A 19,564-nucleotide genomic window follows, 5' to 3' on the forward strand; every position below is an offset into this window, starting at 1 on the left:
TATGGGGAATGGCGGAAAGAAGGAGCAGTAAAGAATGGCTTCTGGTTTCTGGCTTAGACCATTGGGTGTGAGGCAGAGTGCTGTGCAGTGAGCACGTTAGAGATAAGACAAGATTACTCTCCTCCAAGCTCTCATGGTTTACTGGGGCATACCAATACATTTTTAAAAAAGTAATATGATGTGTGATCCCCGAGAATAGAGGTAAGCATAGTGCAAATAACCGAGCCTAGACATTTCCGGAAGGCTTTCTTCAGAAGATGATGCCTGAGTAAAGCCTTAAAAGGTTAAAGAGAATTAATTACTAAGTGAAGAAAGGAATGTGCACCACACTAAGGAACATTTAAAAGTTTGTACAGTTTTTAAAGATGGGAACCAAATGATCAGAATAACCCTGGAGTCAGTATGGGGGAAAAATGGATTTAAGATTTCAAAAACACCTCCTATGGGCAGGACTATAGAAAATATTCCAGGCCACAGATGATAAGAGTTAGAACTAATGTGATGGCAGGAGGGACAAAGCTTCTGAAAGCTTGTTTTCAGGCACAATTAGGCACAATGTGGAGAGAAAAGGGGAGAGTAAGGGTTAGACTTCCATGTTGGGAGCTTGGATGATATCAGCAGTACAGGAACCTTAAGTTCAAGCAGAATGTCCCCCAAACCAAAGTTCCTGCAGCTATTGGAAAAATGATATTAGGAATAGTCAAAACTAATGAATGAGCTCAGCCATGTATGCAGATAAAAATAACACAAGATCCTATGTAAAATATGGAACTGAAGAGTTTCAGGAATACCAAAATCCGATCAAGGTAACTTGAATGTCACCTTTTGGAGGTATGGATGATTTTAATTATAACCAAGACAAGGTCAAATATGATCACTTCTGTTATGTCCTGAAAAAGAAAAAGTGTATTAGAGAAGTACGGTGGCCAGCTAACAAAAGGAAGCTTGGAGTGGAAGAGTATCTCCAGCACAGCCCTCCCTAAGACACACTCCTCACTTTTTGTACATGCCTTTCAATTTCCAGCAGCACCCTGGGAGGACAGTAGTGACTGCAAGTGAGGCAGGAAGCCCAGAAGACAAGAAGTAGGTTTTTGAAGGATGGGGAAGGCAGGAAGAGAATAACTTCTGTTTTGGATTTGTTGAGTTTGAGGTGACTTAGACATCCAGGCAGTCATCTAGTAGGTAATTGGAGAACTGAGGGGGGTATGAAAGGTATGTATGAGAAAAAGGATCTCCTGGGATTTTCTATCTTCTGCTTCTTTCTCTACCCCCAAATGGACGGTATTGGAATATCAGGAACATTACAGGTTAGCAGTACGCACTGAATTATTTTTTAATCCCAGACCCATTACTAGAAAAACAAAGAGGTACCTATCGGCTCGGTACATAAGGAAGATACATTAATTCTTTTATCTCTTAAGAGAATTTTCCATTTGTGACAAAAGGCAGACCCCAGGGAGTGTATGCTGAACAAATTGCTTTGAATAACTTTACTTTTCTCTTCCTTAGCACAAGTCCTGCTCACAAATACTATCTGGCTATGGACCCTGTGTCTGAATCACTTTATCTATCAGACACCAATACCCGAAAAGTCTACAAGTTGAAATCTCTTGTGGAAACAAAAGACTTGTCCAAGAATTTTGAAGTGGTGGCAGGAACAGGAGATCAGTGCCTTCCCTTTGACCAGAGTCACTGTGGAGATGGAGGGAGAGCATCGGAAGCTTCACTGAACAGCCCTCGAGGTAAAAATAAAAAATCCTTTGGTTATCTAAACGTTTCATTTGACTTGGCAGAATCCTAAGATTGTTATCACACTGTAGTCCATCCGTCCCAATGTACCTCTGACAGACATCATCTCTGAAGTCTATCTCGGAAGATAGGCACGCCCAGGACTAATTTTTAGCCAATATGCATTAGTATAGTCATAACTGTTATTAAAATATTGGAATGCTTCTTTTCTGGTTGATAAATAGTTATTGCCCAGAACCCTCTGCCTCCCGGACACCCCAGCCTCTCCCCATGATCTCCTTCCTGGAAACTCCCAATAGTCCAACAACTAAAGGGTTAACTCCTGGCCAGCAGGGAGCCTCCAGGAGGAAGGCTTTAGCACTGTGGCCTGCACTGGTTTGGGGATCAGGTCTGTGCCACCTTCTACCACTTTCAAATATATTGAGTATCTCACAGACTTTAGACACTCCTGGCTTTTCCTTAACAACCAACCTTTAATGAACCTATCTTCCATTAATTTATCTAAATCATTCTTGAAGCTATTTATATTTTCAATTTATATCACCCCTAGTATAACAAATTCCATTTTTTTTTTTTTTTTTTTTTTTTTCCCCCCTATTTTAACATTTTCCTTTTTTTTTTTTTTTTTTTTTTTTTTGGCCTTCTGTGAGAGCTCAGCCTTACTGTTATTTTTTCTAAATTCAGCTTCTCAACCTTAAAGGGCCAACCCTCAATTCTGTTGCCTGGGATTTGTAAATAAACGTGTTCTCCCAGTCAGCTTCATGATTTTATAGACTTGGATCATATTCCCATCTTAGGCCACTAAGCTGAAGGATAGTCAACTTTTAAGTCTGTCGTCATATATCATCCACCCTATCTCCTTAATTATTTAATCATTCTTCTCTGTTCCTTCTCCAAGATGTTGTGTGTATGTGTGCTTTTATTTCAGCAGGTTTTATGAAGTATTCATTGTAGTGGGTTTTAAGAACCCAATGTGTTTTTTCTTTTTAACTATTACACAAATAATACACAATTGTTGCAGAAAAATTAGAAAAGAGAGAACACAAAAAATGTTTTTAATTGAGGTCACGCATAATCCTACCACATCTAGAAAGCCACTGTTAACATTTTAGTGTATATCCTTCTAGACTTTTTTCTATGCATATCATATATTTTATTCTCTAATAATGGAATCGTATTATAGAATGCTGTTCTGTAATCTGCTTTTCATACGTAATGTATTATGAACACCTTTCCATGCCGAAAAATATAGTGAGGTCAATGTGTTTAATTTGTTAGATGGTCAACTTACTATTTCAAATATTAAGAGGTTACTCTTTAGCTATTTGACATTTGCCGTATGGGGATTAAATTTCAACTACAGTCGGAGTTTAAAGCCGTCCCTTTCTTCAACGCCATACTCAAGGCATGTGTCTTTCATAAAGCCCCTCTGGCTAACCCAGCCCATTAAATCTGAATTTCTTTAAGAGTGTCTCCACTACCCAATTAGCACCTGATTATATTTTGCCTTCTTTTACTTTCCAGTCCTTTCATGAATGGAGTGTTTTTTATTACCAAAGTGAGCTGCTTGAGATGAGAAACTATATCTAATATTTCTTTTGACTCTTCCCCACCTCCTCAGCAATATCTTGCACAGTGTGAGATCCACTACACATGCTTCTTATGTAATTGACCAATTAGGTAACTCTTATCCATACCCAAGTATTCCTAAGAGGAATTTCAATGGCACTTAAAGGGGATGACCTTTTTTCCCTAAGGGAACATAAGCGTCCCCACCCATAAGTATCATGGTAAAGTGTTTGGGAATGTTTCTTTTTTCCTCTTGTACCTGTGCTCCATCCTTACACATAGTAGGTCTGCAATAAATATTTGATGAGTGAATGCATAACTCGGGTGCAACATATAATCAGCTCATCTTTCAAGGAAATACGTCAGGCTGGGTCCCACCTTTTACACAGGTTTAAAACGCTTACAGGTATTATAAGGATTTCTGCATGAGAAATAGGGAGGAATCAAGCTTGTATTGTGCCTGAAATTGACACCCTCCTGAGTTGCTGCTGGTGTGAAAACCACTCATCTCACCTACCACATTCAACCTGCCACACAGGATGAATGTCAGCTTTTCCAAATAAAGCAAATAATTGGTTCACTGCAGCTCTGCGCTTTTTTTTGGCTTGGAAAGCAGCAATAATAGAGTCCTGATGAGCAGGGTTTACATGAACTCTGGAAACGTCAGTAATGAGAGTGTCAAAGTTTATATATCTATTAAAGTTAACATTAAACTAAGTTTTTCTTCTTGTCATAGCTAGTAGCGCATTTTCCTTTGGCTTGACTTACGCAACCTTCTATCTGAGCGTGGCTTTTACAGTAATCTGGTACACTATTCATCCCAAAGCAGTAAGGGGCCCTAAGAACAGCTGGCCCAGTCTTCAGACAGCTGAATGTCTAATCCATCCAAGACAGCTTTCACATAATGTACTAAAGCTGCTGTTGGCAACATCTGCTCTGATCCAGTGAGTGAATGAGGATGTTTAAAGGGAGGGAATGTGTGACTCACACTAAGTGTCCATCACACCTCCTTCAACCATATTCACAGTGTTTGAGGACCCTGTTAGTGATCTTCGAAATCACTCAGATGGCAGAACCTATGTCCAGACATCGGTTGATCTGAAAATGCTGGTCAGAACACTGAGGTGCCTAGCTAGGGCACCTATCTCCACGCTGAATCTAGACAGCACTTACCCTTGGCAGTGAATCAGAAGTGAGGTTCTCATTATATGGAATGCTGCAGGGCAATTTCGTAGACTTCCGTAGAGGAAGGAAATATGCAGGAAGTCATTAGGGCACGGTGGGCATATTGAGAGGAGAGTATTGCTAATTGCTAATTATGTCTTTGAGGTTCTCCTGCAGGTTCTTTATCTCTCAAGAAAGCCCAATTTGTTTGTTTTTTGGCTTTACAGCCACCATGAACATCAGCTCCTTCATCCCTCCCCCTTAGAAGACAGCAAATGTTTAATGGATTTCTTGAAGGAGAGGTTTGATTTTTCTCTCCACCTAGAAGCTAATAAAGAAAAGCTGTAGATCAGTAGAAAATGGAAATGTACATCTAGGGAGTATCATTTCTAGGTTAGGAAAGAGAGCTCGCTCTAAGACTTTAACAAGCAACATATTGCAATTACAGGCAGGCTCTCCAGCATGTCCTTAATTATGCAAGGTAAGTCAAATAAATGTTAATCTGCAAGACAGCTAATTTATTTTCTGAATCTATTCTAAAAATAGGATGAAATAAAATTTGCTTTTCAGATCATTTGTCCTAACATTGGAATAAATTATCAAATGGGATTAAAACCAGTCAGCAAAAGGTCAGAAAAAAAAAAAAGGTCAGAAGCCATGGGATTTTTTTTTTTTTTTTGAGAAATGGCAGCAAATTGTGATGAATATTGGGTTAGGGAGCCTAGGCTTTCGTGTTCCATCCATGTAATGCCACTGTTTCTTGGAAAGTCACCGTACCTCCCTGAACGCTGAAATAGACTTAATGATGCCATTGACTAGTTTTGTTACATTGGACTAGTCATATACACACTGGGTCCTGAGATTGCTCAGTTGTAAACTGAAGGGCTTGGGATGATCTCCCTCCCAGCTCTAATGTATTAAAATAACCATAGCTCTAACTTACTTAGTGTCTACTGTGTGCTGTACACTGTGTTCGATATTTTACACAGGGTATCTCTAATCTTCACAATTCACGAGGTAAATAGTATTATCCCCATTGTAAAGATGAGGAGATAGAGGCTCACATACCTTAAGAAATTTATCTAGGGTCAGACAGTTTACAGATAACACTGGAATTCAAACCAGGTCTACCTGACTCCAAAACCCATGAGCTGGGGTGGGAGGCGGGGTAGCCTTCCCTTCAGCTAAAATCCATGATCTCTGTTGGCTTCTCTAGGAGGGTAGGAAATAGTGGAAAATGCTTTTCAATCTAATGACATGTATTCAGTGAAAACAAAATATTTTTATTTGGAAGATGAATGACTTTCAGTCCAGTTTCCTTTTCCTATTAAAACTATTCCTCTGATTTTTCTGACCCGATAGTATACCCATAGTGCACTCCATAGCATTTGCATAATCTGTAAATGGAATTGTTCAAATAAATCTCCAGGAAACATTGTCACATCTCTTTGGAAGATTCTGCAGTTAGCAACTTCAACTTTTTCTTAAGAGATGGAGTCAGGAAACCTTAACTTCATTAAACTGACTACAACTGGTAGCTAAAAATTGTGTTTAAAGGAAAAATGGAAGTACCCCTGAATAGAGTTTTATATAAGATAGCCCCTGGGTACTTTTCCTGGGAAGAAGTCTTTATCTGATCCAGTTTTACACACTTTGATTTGAATCCCAGTAAAGAGAAACATTTGCCATTTTACTCATCAGTACTTCAATGTAATGGGGCAAGGAAAAAAGTTTAGCAAAGAAGTTGATGGTGTGCTAATCCCTGGCATTGTATATGAGTTTGAACTGACTTTGCAAGATGCTTTTAAAACATGCATGGCTGATGTAGTTGAAACTTAGGTTCCATTTATTATTTTTACTGCAACGTTCTTTAATTCTACAGAGAACTCAAACTAATGAGTCATGTAATAGATGACCAAGTACTTAAGCAGAGTGTGAAATGCTACTAGGTGGAGATATAAAATAAAATTTGTGACAAGCTGAATACATTTATTTTTTTTAAGTAGCTACAGAGGGTGAAGGAGCGACTGGACAGGATGAAATTAATCAATGACTTAATTTGGTCTTCTTGGACCTCACCATGGAGTATATTTCTATTTTCATGTGCATCTTTAAGCATAACTGACCTCAGAACTCAGCAGGAATTGGGCAGTATCCCCAGAAATGCAAACAGCCCTGGAGCCACTCCCAAGGAGGGAAATGATCCTTAAATCTTGATGGCTTCCGAAAGTGTTTTTAGGTTGTTCATGACACTAATCACACAGGAGTTCCTTTAACTTCATTGGCAATTAAGAAAGCTGGGTATGGTAAAGTCTAGACAAAAGCAATCTGTTTTTGTCCCTACCCAGATCTATCCGGGGTGCATCCTGGAGCTCTGATGATTCCCCTGGTATCTAAATGCTATTCTGAAAGGCTAAACTTGGGGTTAGTGGAAAGATGGTAAAACTCTCATCAGTGACATCTTGTTCATGTAACTGGTATCTATGAGGGAGAGAGTGTAGTGCACAAACACACATGAGAATGTTCTTCTGGTTCTACTATGCAACTAGGGTGCAGTAAGACTTTTCCTAAATTCCTTTAGTACATGATCCATTATGGTGACGTAACCATTTGGATTGGCACCAGGGCCAGCCCTCACCAAAATTACAGGCAAGCTGCAGCACGAGTAAAGTGAATGGTATATTTGGGAAATAATCCAGTATTATTAAAGTAAACATATTTGAGGGTAATAGGAGCAGGGCCAGAATCAGAAGTTTGCATTTTGTCCTGTAGGCAAAAGATTTGAAGCAGGAAAGTGACATGATCACTTGATGGATGCATTCTTGATAGATTGTTTTGTGACAGGGTAAATGCACAGGAGCAAGACTGGGGTAAAGAAATCATAGGGAATGCTAATATTTATAGGGTAGGCAATGGAAGAGCATCTAATGAAAGAGAGAGGAAATCTTCACAAGAAAAGGAAGTGAACAAAGAAAGCTTGGTGTCCAGGAAGCCAAGGGAATCCTTTGTTTCGAGAAGGTGTGAGAAACAATATCAGATGTCACACATTTGTAGCCATTGGATGAGGCACGGAGGAGCTCATTGGTGCCCCTGCCTTTGGTGGTCTGAATGGTGGTAGAGGTGGAAGCCGGATTTCAGGCATTTGATGAGCCAGTGAGAGGTGAGGAAGTAAATATGATTAGTGAAGATCATTCTTCTGAGAGGCTTGGATGTGAAAGACAGAGTGATAAGTAGTAAGAGGACAGGGCGCTCAGGGGAGGCTTTTTCTGTGGGAGACATGGCAATGATGATAGGTAAATGGGAAGATACAGGAGACAGAGGATAAATGATGAAACCAGATCTTGAGGAAACTGGAGCAGGCCTTGAATGGGAGGGGAGATTGCAGAGACCATCCTAAGATAATGTGTAGGTGTAAGGCTGAGAACTTTGTAGATAGAAGGTGCTAGAAAGTTGATGGTACTCCATTCTGATAGCCTCAGTGTTCTAGAGAAGTGCGTCTATTCTGCTAAAAATGAGGAAGTACAGTTAGGCCTTGAGGTATGTGAGAATGGTTCGGAAACACCACTTAGTAAGGTCAGCTTTTTGGGTAAGATCAACATTCTACCACCCATGCCAAATTCCCAGCTCAGTGTCAAGACATTTCTTGTGAGAACTTTCCTCCCACATCCTTGTCCTAGAATCAGAGGCATCTTGAGAAAAATATGTTTGACAAAGCCTTAGAATTCAGGTAAAATATTTGTTCCTTATTATTCAGTGATCCTGTGCTGTTTCCACTCCTGGGTATTTCCTTCCTAAACTATGTTATTGGTCTCTCAGTTTACGGTAGCTACACCTGATGACTTACTTAGCACCTGTGATGCAACCAGAATGAGAGCTTAACTTGTTATTTGCACAGTTGGTCTAATGCATCTGCTTATGAATAGTCAAAAGATTTAGACCTTACATTATGTCAGCAGCTGGAATCTGAGAACCTTTCTGCCTTTTCTGTCACAATCCTAAAGCCATAAGCTTTTGGTGGAGAAGTCAGACAAAAGGAAGGCACTTACTTCTAGCCTTGGCTAATTGGTCCAGGTCACATCCATGGTTAATACGGCGGAACTTGTATTAAGTTCATTCAGGTTTTATAAAGCCACAAATACATCATTAAATGACTTTTTCTTCTGCATTTATTTTAATTTTCATGCATGTATAGCATTCTAGCAAACAGATAATACTTTAGAGGCCAAATACCATGAGAGATAAGTGCCCAGGTTCTGGAGTCAAACAACTGGATGCAAATTCCAGATCCACCACTCATTAAATGTGTGACCTTGTGTAAGTCACCTAACTTCCCTGAGCTTCAGCTTCCTCATCTATGAAGTTAGAATAAGAGTAATAGTGCCTACATGAGAGTGTTTGGTAATGCAGGTGAAGCGCATTGTAAAGCACAGTGCCCAGCCTGTGGGGTGTACACATTAAGTGTTACCTGCCATTATGATCAGGCTTGCTGTTTGGTTGCTAATACTAATGCTGCTTATAATAGTGACCCAAGCGTGGAACAAGTTACTTTTAAAGGAGGCAAGTTCCAAATTGTCCAAGGAGACTTGGTCATTTCTAGGGTAGAATGGTGCCACAAAAGAAGCAGGAGTCAAGGTAGGGTGGGATTCGAGTATTACATGTGATTTGATTAGCTGATCCCTCCCGACCTTGAGATGCAGTAATTCTAGTGCTGGGTCTTTCCAACGTGTTGTATTTTGAGGAGCCCCCCCACCAAGACCCATGTAACCAAAATAATTCCCTTAGCAGCCTACCATTAAATTCATTCCATGAGGGTTTTCTTCAGATGTGAACTTCAGTGTTGAATGCAGGATAATGCCTAGGAGAGCAACACATTAATTCCTCATTAAAACACTTTATGGGGGCTTTAAGGACATGGAGCACAGGATGGATGTGTTTGGAGAGATGAGATCACTGGAGGGGGACAAGCCAAGGTGGCAACTACTCCAGGTAGCATGAGGAAGGGCAGTGCTAGGTATCGGGCAGAAGGGCAGCAAAGTGGAGAGAGATGGGAGAATGACCATGATATACTTCTCTGCAGTATTGTCTAGAATGAAACTTCAACCCCTACAAATCAGGACAGACAGAACGGGATTATGATTCTTCCTCTTTTTATTTGAGATCACTAGCCCCCAAAACTTTCCTTATCACAGCTCGTCAGTGTCACATCACCTCAGCTGATTAAAAAAAGAACCCCCTCTCCATCAAACAAAAATGACAGGGATCACACACTAACAGACTGCAAATCACTAAAATCATATTTTGAGTGGTGTATTATGGTAACCTATAAATAACTAATTGCGTAAAATTGCTTTAGTAGTTTCTAGATGGCAGCTTTAATTAAAAGCACCAGAGACATTTAGAAGTTTAGAAATGGATGGCATGTAATTTGCCCTTTTACCAACCATAAAATGGTAATTAAGGAATTTGATTCACTTCTTCCTATTAAAAGTTTTATGAGAATAGCAAGTTCCTTCTAAATACAGTTTCTCTTCAGCAGAAGGTAGTACGTTTGCTCTATCAGTCTTCTCCAGCAGGGTAAGGTGTTTTAATGTACAAATTCTTCAGAAGTTAATTAGGAAATTTCTTTCAATGCAAAATGTTTGTTTTTAAGGTTCTAAAACATGAAACTGTATTAGAGCTAAAGCTTTGATCATGGCCCCATATTGCTCCACCATCAGTACAAGATGGCCCAGTAATTTCAAGTTTACCAAATGCATGGAGCTGACCGTAAAATCAAAGAAATGAGGAAGTCATTTCCTGGTGAGTCTAGCATGCTTTGCTGATTCTTGAAGGAATCTGAAATCTACCGTGGGTTGACTTCCCAGGGAACCAAGAATATTCGCTCCACAACAGAGGAGTCATCAGAAGATGTTTTTAGCTTCATTGATCCTCCAGCCATACTGGATGAATTAGTAGAGTGTAAAACTCAAACAACATGCAGCAAACCTAGATAACTAAGGAAATCCATTATTTTAACATCATCACAGGCTAAAACACAGCTGGAAATGGAGTCAGGAAGCCCATTTTTATTTTATAATTGATCAATTAATTGCGTTTTTTGGCCATTTCAGACCAAGGATTAGAGATGGCACAACAGAGGGTGTTTAGACCAGCATTCTGAAGGTACTAATGACTTAAGTTATATGCACATAAGACAACTGCTAAGTTTTTTTTTTTAAGTCAAGCAGATTCTCAAGTGAACTGAATCTAACTAAGCAACAAACTAGCAGTAAAGGAGAGGCTGTTTGAAATGTCACCTCTTCATTCCCTCTTTCAGGGACTCCCCTGGCTAACTCTGAGCCCCCTCCCTGCAGCCCTCAGCCTGTCTTCCCGAGATAGAAATCCAGCCTTTCCCTTCCCTCTCCCCTAGTCAGAGCTGTGTGGGCATACAGTGGTGTATGCTACAGGGAGATTGGACAGTGCGAAGAATATTTTATCCTGATGTTGTTTACAATTTCCAGTGAATGGGGATAGTAAACACAGTCCTGTTATTCATCAGTTTTATTATTGTTTTTAATTTTCCTATCAAAAATGCACTCCCCTCATTGTCTGCACCCAGAACAGACCATTCCCATAGCCCCCAAACCTGCAGGTATAAGGAAAATACTCACAAAATAATACTCAGTGGAAAGTTCAGGATACAAAACTATGTACTGTATACTGCTACATCTGTAAGGGGGCAGGGGTGGTATATATGTACAGAGAAAAAAAATTGAGAGGAAGTTTATCTAAATGTTAGCAATGGGACTTTCCTGGCGGTCCAGTGGTTAAGACTCCACGCTTCCAATACAGGGGGCGTGGGTTCAATCCCTGGTCGGGGAACTAAGAGCCAACATGCTGTGCGGCATGGCCAAAAAATTTTTTAAATAAAATAAAATAAAGAAAGTAAATGTTAGCGATGATAATTGCTTCATAAGGAATTTTGAGTGATTTGCCTTTGTTCTCTTTAATTTTCTGAGCATTTGTTATTTTTATAATGCAACAAAAGACAAAGCATATTATTTTAAAACACACACATTCTGTCCTGTCCTATGACCGACCTCTGAGGACCCAGGTCTCTTTGCTTTCATAAATGACAGCTTTCCAGAGAGGGTCTCATAGTACTGATGGTTGCCAGTGGGTTGCTCTCATCTGAGCATGTTACTGGAGACCTGCTGGAGGGGCTGTACCATCAGCCAAGGAAAAAAGCTCAGTGGAAGACCTTGAAGGCATCCTGGCAGGCCCGTGGTAAAGGACATTTTAATTATATTTATTATTTTTTAAGAAAGAGAAATATAAAGAATACAAATTAAAATGGCCTATAATCTCACCATCTAGATAAGCCCTGTTGATATTGAAAGATAAAAATATGGAAGTAATATATGTCTGTGGTTTGGAAGTTGGAACTCTGTAGAAAAGCACAGAAAGAAAATTCTAGGCTTCTTTACCACAAACACACACACCCCAGTCCCTCTCTCTAAGGTAACCAGTGTTAACAGTTTCTTGCGATTCCTTTGAGACCTCTATATGTATTTTTCTCTTACATAAAAGGAATCATATCATAGACATTACTTCTCACCCTCCTTCTTTCATTTGATTATATTTCTTGAAGATCTTTCCATAAAAGCATGTATATATCTGCCTCTGTTTTTAAGAGATGTATGATATTACAACATATGGACATACCATAATTTATTAAGTAATTTGCTTCTTTTTTTTTTTTTTTTTTTAGTAATTTGCTTCTTGATTGATGTTGTTTTTTTTTTTTTTTTAAATCCTTTATCACTGTAGCACTGCATTGAACAACCTAATTCACGTGTTTTGAAACACTTTTGTGAGTATATACACCGGATTAATTTTCGGCAGTAGTAGATATTACCAAATTGCCCTCCTAAAAGATTGAACACATTTACACCAATAGCGTGTAAGGATGCCCATTTTGCCATACCCTCAGCCACACTATCATTAAACCCCTTAATATATGCCCATCTGATCAGTGGAAAATGGTATCTCATAGCTTGTAGCTTTAATTTGAATTCCTTTAATTTTAGGTGAAGAGGAGTGTCATTTCATATCTGTTGTGACCATGTGTATTTCTTTTCCAGTAAACTCACTTTCATATCCTCTGCCAATTTTTCTACTGAGCCGTTGATCTTTCTCTTTTGAAAATTAAGAAAAACATCCTTTTGTCTCTCCTATGTGTTGCAAATATTTTCCAAGTTTGTCATTTCTTTTAACAGTGTAGAAGTTTTCTAACTTTATTTGGTCAGATTTAGCAATATATGCAATATATGTCCTTAAGATCTCTAAAGTATGTGTCCTTCTAGAAAAGCCTTCCTGTAGTAAAGGTACTTTTAAGGCAAGTGGGCAGGCCTTTCAATGACCTTTAAATCGTACTCTTTGTATTTCCCATTTGGGCCCCGTGAAATCTGGAAAACTTAGGAAGTGTTTAGAGTAGTTAAAACCAGAGACTTTGGAATCAGGCAGGTAAGAATGAGTTCGAATTTATTACTAACATCTTTGAGCCACTGTTTTCTCATCTGTAAGATGGAGACAGTGCTCCTACCTTCCTTGTAGGGTTATAGAGGATAAAATGACACAATATGGGTTAAGCCAGTACCTGGCACAGATCAAGTACTAAATAAAGTATGATGATAAGGAGGGTAAGTAAATAATTTTTTTTGTTGTTTTGTTTTTTTGTTGTTGTTTTTTGCGGTACGCGGGCCTCACTGTTGTGACCTCTCCCGTTGCGGAGCACAGGCTCCGGACGCGCAGGCTCAGCGGCCATGGCGCATGGGCCCAGCCGCTCCGTGGCATGTGGGATCTTCCCAGACCGGGGCACGAACCCGTGTCCCCTGCATCGGCAGGCGGACTCTCAACCACTGCGCCACCAGGGAAGCCCAATAATTTTTTAAACTAATATTAACTGGATTGTTTTCAAGACTAGTAGTAAACATTTTGTTTTCAAAATTGTTTTACTGTATTCAAATTCTCTTCTGTCAAACTTTGTTGATTGTATATACACAGCCCTACTTTAATTCTCTTTGCCTGCAAAATACATTGTCCAACTAAAAGGAAAACTTGCAACTATGTTTTTAAAATACTTGGAGAGAGGTACTGAAGGGAGCTTGGCTGAAGAAAAATGTATGGAAAGTCACAAGTACACATGTGTATAAGGAGATGTGCTACGCTGTCATTACAGTATAAAAAATGGAAACAACCTAATAATCTGTCAATCGGGTTTGGTCAAATGATGGAATATTATACAACAGTAAAAATGAATTAACTAGATGCCCGTGTAAAAACATTAAGTCACAAAACATAAGGTTGCATGAATGAAAGAGAAAATTACAAAAGAATATATATGATGTGATATCATTAGCATATTTTTGTGGTAAAATATACAAAACAAAATTTACCATTTTAACTTTTTTTTTTTGGCTGTACCTTGCGGCTTTCGGAGTCTTAGTTCCCCAACCAGAGATTGAACCCAGGCCCCGGCAGTGAAAGCATGGAGTCCTAACCACTGGAGCGGGGAATTCCCCCATTTTAACGATTTTTAAGTGTACAATTCTGAGGCATTAAGTACATTCACATTGTTGTGCAACCATCACCACCATCCATCTCCTACATAAATTTCTGAAGCATAAAAACATACTGTATATTATTTTTTGACATATACATATGTAGCAAATGTATAAAAACATGCAAGGGGATCACACTAACTGCAGACTAGTGCTTACCTCTGAGGAGGGAAGGGAAAAGGGAACAGAGATAAAGACATGGGTTTTGGCTGTATTCATAATATTTTCTCTTTTTTTTAAGAGCTATATGAAACAAATGTTAACACCTATTAAATTAGGGTGGTAGATGCATGGCAGTGTGTAATGATTTTCTGAGTTGTCGACCATTTGAAATCTTTCATAATTTAAAAAAAATGTTAAGTCAGAAATAGGGTTTAGAAAACAACTTGCAAATTTATACCTGAAAATTCCATTTTAAAAAGTGTTTGTTTTAAATAAGGCTTTCAGTCATACAGAGACAGTGTTCAAAATATTTAACAACCTTTAAAGCACAGGAACCAACATATCAGAACACACACCAGCTTTGGCCCTGGAGTAGGGTCTTCAGGGACCCCTACAGTGGCCAGTATTAATCCCTTATTTTCTGAACTGATTGGATGTGAGTGAGGCTCTTCCATTAGCTGCAGAGCTCACCAACACATCTAGTGTGTGTCCATATGTGGAGTTCCCTAAATGGCTGACACTGAACTTCCTTAATATTAAAGAGCCTTGATATAATGAGTCAGCTTTATCATTGACCAAAGAAAGTCACTGTTCCCTTGCGAGTGAGTCCTGGGCCATTTAAAGTTTCTCTCTGAGGAATCAAAGGCTTAATAACTGAAATGTGAGGCTGTCTTTAAGCCCCAAATATCAAAGCCTAGCCAGGAAGCTGCAGTGTTTTTTGCTCTGTTTTTCTTCCAGTTTCATTTACTAGCTATTCCATTTGGTCTTTCAAAAGGCTTGTTAGACTGTATAAGAGGTTTTTGGGGAAAGGAAGGTGGGTAGGTGCCCCATTTTACCAGTATTTGCTCAGGAAAGAAAGCTGATTACAGCAGTAATTTCCCTTAGAAGGCAGGAATCATTCCTCATTGTGGAAGGCGTCTCTAACCCAAGGAAACTGAAGCCATGGTAATGGATTGATAGGTCTGCTTTGTCCTCCTCCCCACTACCACCCCCCAGTCAAAAACCCATCAGAATGCCTTCTGCCAAGACTATCTACTTTGGTTTCTATAATCTTTTCTCTGTGTTCTCTTGAACAAGGTAAAACCAGAACTGTAGGCAGTCAACTGCCCCAGCCCTACCTTAGGGCTTGAGGTCCCTCAAAAGGTGCCTCCCACTTTTCCCAGAGTGGTGAAACTGGGGGCATCTCTGGGGAGAGCGGTCTGAAGAAGGGCTACTTTTACATCTTCTGATTTTAGCCTGTTAGGCTTGAAATTTTTGAAAACCCAGAGATCAACACTTAGCGCCCTCAAAACCTTTCTTTATGTGGTTGTGTGTGTGTGGGGGGGGGGTGTTCATTTTTGTTTGTTTGTTTGGGTTTTTTTAGTTATGCTGGGCACTATTTTATTTCCCAAGTATATCTGGTCTAGTTTTAACAGCATGTCTTTATTCAAATAATCTATTTGAATGTTTAAAAAAAAATTAGTCAATTAATACATGACCAAAACCACTGCCTTCTGAATTGGCCCTAAATTGATATCTTCCTGGTTCCTGGAAATGCTGAATATATTTTGAGCAGTTGAATTAAGGAACCATTGCAGCTGCAAAATGTTATCTAGCAGTATCTGTAAATGCCTGTTTCCTTTTGTTTTACCTTCTTTATTAGACTTGTTGGCTCTTATTAATTTGGTTTTTTCTAATTGCTCAAATTGTTCTCTTTCTAATATAGAGCTTAGTCATTTATTATTCTATAAAGCACTTCTGTATGGCAGGAACTATGCTAAATGCTGTCGTCACACACTGCAACCATCTCTTGTTACAACAAAGATCTCCTGGTTATCAAGCAGGTGTCCAGAGGTGCCATCATCTTAACTAATACTTTCAACATATTTAACTAGTGTCAATGAGACACTAGTGTCAATGACCCACTATACTATTTATAAGACTCCCACTGGTTTTAGCTACTCTGTCAGACCCATGTCATGCTCCTGGTATATCTTAGTAGAAAAAGAACCATGTTCACTGACCTTCAGTGTTTTGTTGAGCTTTTCAAGCAGCAGACAATCTGGTCTGCATTGGGAAATTTGGAAATTATAAGTGCAGTAAAAAGGCTTGATCCCTGCCTGTGAGTGAAATATGATCTGGTTAGGCAATGAAGGGAGACATCGTCAGAGGAAACAGTAATCAGCATAAGGTTGTGTGATATAAACCATAAGCACTCGAGGGGCTCAGAGAATGGAGAGCTGGTTGGGATTTGGAGAAAAGGGGAGAGGAAAATGAGCAGAAGGGGGAAGATGTGGAAGAAAGGAAAGGAATCTGAAAAAGGACTGGACACGTGGGTAAAGAAAAACTGGGAACTAGATTCTAACCTCTCTTCCTGGTAGGTTAAGTGAATTCATAAAGGAATGAGATCAAAGAACAAGGCAAAGAAGTAAGGGTAGGGCAGTGGAGAACAAAGAGGCCACCTAAGTGGGAAGTGAATGACTCAGCTCCTCCTACGAAGGCTGGGGTGGTCTTGAAATGGGTTGGTTAAAATGACCCTATCTCAGTATGTAAAATGCATTCTGGAGTCTAGTCAAAAAGCCTCACACTCTTAGTTACAGGCCACGCTTTAGATTTGCAGCTTAATGATGTATACCTGATGTGATCCTCATTCCCAGCCACTTATATCGGTGGAATAACACATCTCTTCTAAGAGGCTCAGATTTCTACCATCAGACAAGATTGATGAAATTGTTTGATATACTCGACAAGGAAGTACCTCCATCAAGATATCTGCAAGTCTTTGAGTTAGTTTATATATTATAATTATTGAGGCTAGACTTTGCACTGTGTCTTAAAAGATGAGTAGGATCTGGATACTAGGAGAGGGAGAGGGGATTCCGGGCACAGGAGTAGTGCAGGCAAATATGTAGTGATAACCAGGGAAAGAGAAAGATGTGTTTCAGAGACAGTGAATAGACCAGTTTGACTGGAAAAGTAACACAGGACCCCTGTACAGACTGCTCGTCACCATCAGCATGGAGGAGACGCTGACAGAATTGCACAGAGGGTTCCTGCCATCTAAGTCAAGCTGTGCTGAAGCAGGTCATCATGTAACAGGTAATCCACAGCAAGATGCCAGAAACCTAACAGTTAATCAAGAACAGAAATATTAACACCATTTGTGTTAACCTTTCAAAACAATTTCACAGACTATTCTGTTCCGATGTGATTTTATTTGGTCTTTACAGTAATCCACTGACATGGGCATCTCAGCTTTTCTTCTCGCAATTAGACAAAGGCAAAACCCCAAGGACTGGGAGATTATGTAAATTTTTGAAAGCCACAGTCAGCCTCACAACAGGATCTCCTCATAGCTTCTACCCTGATGTGCTACTCTCATAGCTCTCCTGAACATGTCTGGGTAATTGAACTTAGAGGGAAAAAGGTGGGGAAATGGCCTTGGAAACCCCAGTCTCAATCAAGACAAGGCCAGAGGTGTCACCAGCCCCCTTTGAACAGCAAATCCCAGTTTTTTTCAATACCTTTCAGTGTAACCTTCTTCTGCACTCAGATTGTCAAACCTGTAGGTCAGAGCGTGGAAAAGAAAAAGTCAAAGAGTTGTTTGTCTCATTGGACAACTGCTTTGCTTAATTTTTTTCTTTTACTCAACTGTCATATTTGTGTTTGTTGTTGTTGTTCTAATAATATATTTTTGATTAAGCCCAAACTGGTCCTCCTAAGTGTCTCTTTAAACCTCATTTCAAATGTTCGAAAATTGTATTCACAGAGTGTTCATCACCCTGCCTTTCTGGCTTCCTGAACTTCTCTTCTAGTGTTAGCTTCATTAGTCAAGATGTACGGCTGTTGGAAGAATTTTAAATGGGCCTTCCGCGTTGTCTTTGAATAGATACTACATGCAAATAACTTTCCTGCAGAAATTTTCATTCTTCTTGAGTTAGCCCACTATTGTGAATAGTAAGCACTGTCAGGCTTAATTCCTCATATCCTCCTTTTATTGAGTATTCAGGCCAAGGTATTCTACTTAGTTTGCTTTTTTATCAGAACCTTTTGGTCGTTCACATATCTTGAAAGAGTCTCATTTTCCCCCAGAGTGTAACAACTGCAATTAGTTTTTTGCTGGTTCATGGGCAATAAATGAACTTTCCCTCTTCAAGCTAATTGTTCGCGTAAGGTTCTTGTGAGGTGGTTTGTTTCCTTAGGATGACAAAGGCATTTCTTCAAAATGTATCTGAGTAGTGTCCCAAATACAGTTGCTTGATAATTGAAGAATTTTTTAAGGGGGGGGGATATAAAATATTCAGATCGTGTCCAATAAACCTCATTTATCTTAGCCCAAATGTACTGAGTCCCCTTAAATCTCAACCTATAGGCATCTTTTGAGCAAGAATTCTAGCATAAAAATAAAACATGAGGTATGCATTTCAACTTGAACTAGAACTGTCTATTTAACCCAATCGCTTACACACACACACACACACACACACACACAGACCTCTATAAAGCAAGGAAAAATAACTCATACCATCCCTAGTGTTTGGTGTCACTGTTAAATGTTGAGACACCAGCACCACCCCCAGCCCAGGGTCTCCCTGAGCCAGTTGCACAGCATGGAGCTTCATTTATTTGATTCTCTGGATGAAAACTTTAGCTATCTTATAAAAGCTTGAAGGCTTCTACACCAGTAGTTCAGTAGTGCAGTATTTCCCCTAAGCTAACAAAATTGTTTTCAACCTCTGCCTTGTCTCTGTGGTGAATCTAACATAGGGCACTCTGCCACTGACCCGGGTTATGGACTTAAAGCTTCGACTATGTCTGTCCAACATAGAAGAGCCTAAAATGTTGAAGCAGAGCCTATGTGGAAATCTTTGTCTATGGTTCTAAGGCTTAGAAAAGTCACTTTCAGAAAGAATTACAGCAATGACTGAGCAATTAGGACACCACTTAGCACCACTGTAAGACTTCATCCTCTTCAAAGGGCTCTTATTTCATTGGCCCTTGTGAGCTTCACACTGTTTTAACCCTGTGCAGTAGGTAGGGTGTGGGTTAGGAAATCAAGACAAGTTCTACAGCTAATCTGTAAGAGAGGTCATCCTGAAGCCCAGATCCCCTGATGTGACCCTGGAGCCAGTGTTCTCTCTGCTTTCCCTTATGTGGTCCAGAGTGAAGCAAATTAAGGTGAAATCTTGAGATATTGCTGTTTCCTTAGAACTCCTAACATTAGAGTACGGTTGGAAGAGGTCATAAGATCATAACACAAAGTTGTGTTGATAGAGCAAAGTGGATTTGCAGGGAACCTGAGCTATTCAGTGTAGCTATCTACATGGATCAAATTCAGT

The 19,564-nt window shown here is 39.6% G+C and overlaps 1 protein-coding gene across 1 annotated transcript in view; it reads left to right on the forward strand.

Annotated features, from left to right (window-relative positions):
- Nucleotides 1-19,564, forward strand: part of LOC113612447 (teneurin-1) — a 112,331-nt gene that overhangs the window by 6,491 nt on the left and 86,276 nt on the right. The window contains exon 4 of the mRNA XM_027092335.1: nt 1,422-1,742. Within this exon, the coding sequence (XP_026948136.1) occupies nt 1,422-1,742 (321 nt within the window). The remainder of the gene's footprint in view (nt 1-1,421; nt 1,743-19,564) is intronic.

Source organism: Aethalodelphis obliquidens, unplaced genomic scaffold (genome assembly GCF_003676395.1).
Source record: "Aethalodelphis obliquidens isolate GAN/ISIS:26980383/991018 unplaced genomic scaffold, ASM367639v1 scaffold77, whole genome shotgun sequence".
NCBI lineage: Eukaryota > Metazoa > Chordata > Mammalia > Artiodactyla > Delphinidae > Aethalodelphis > Aethalodelphis obliquidens.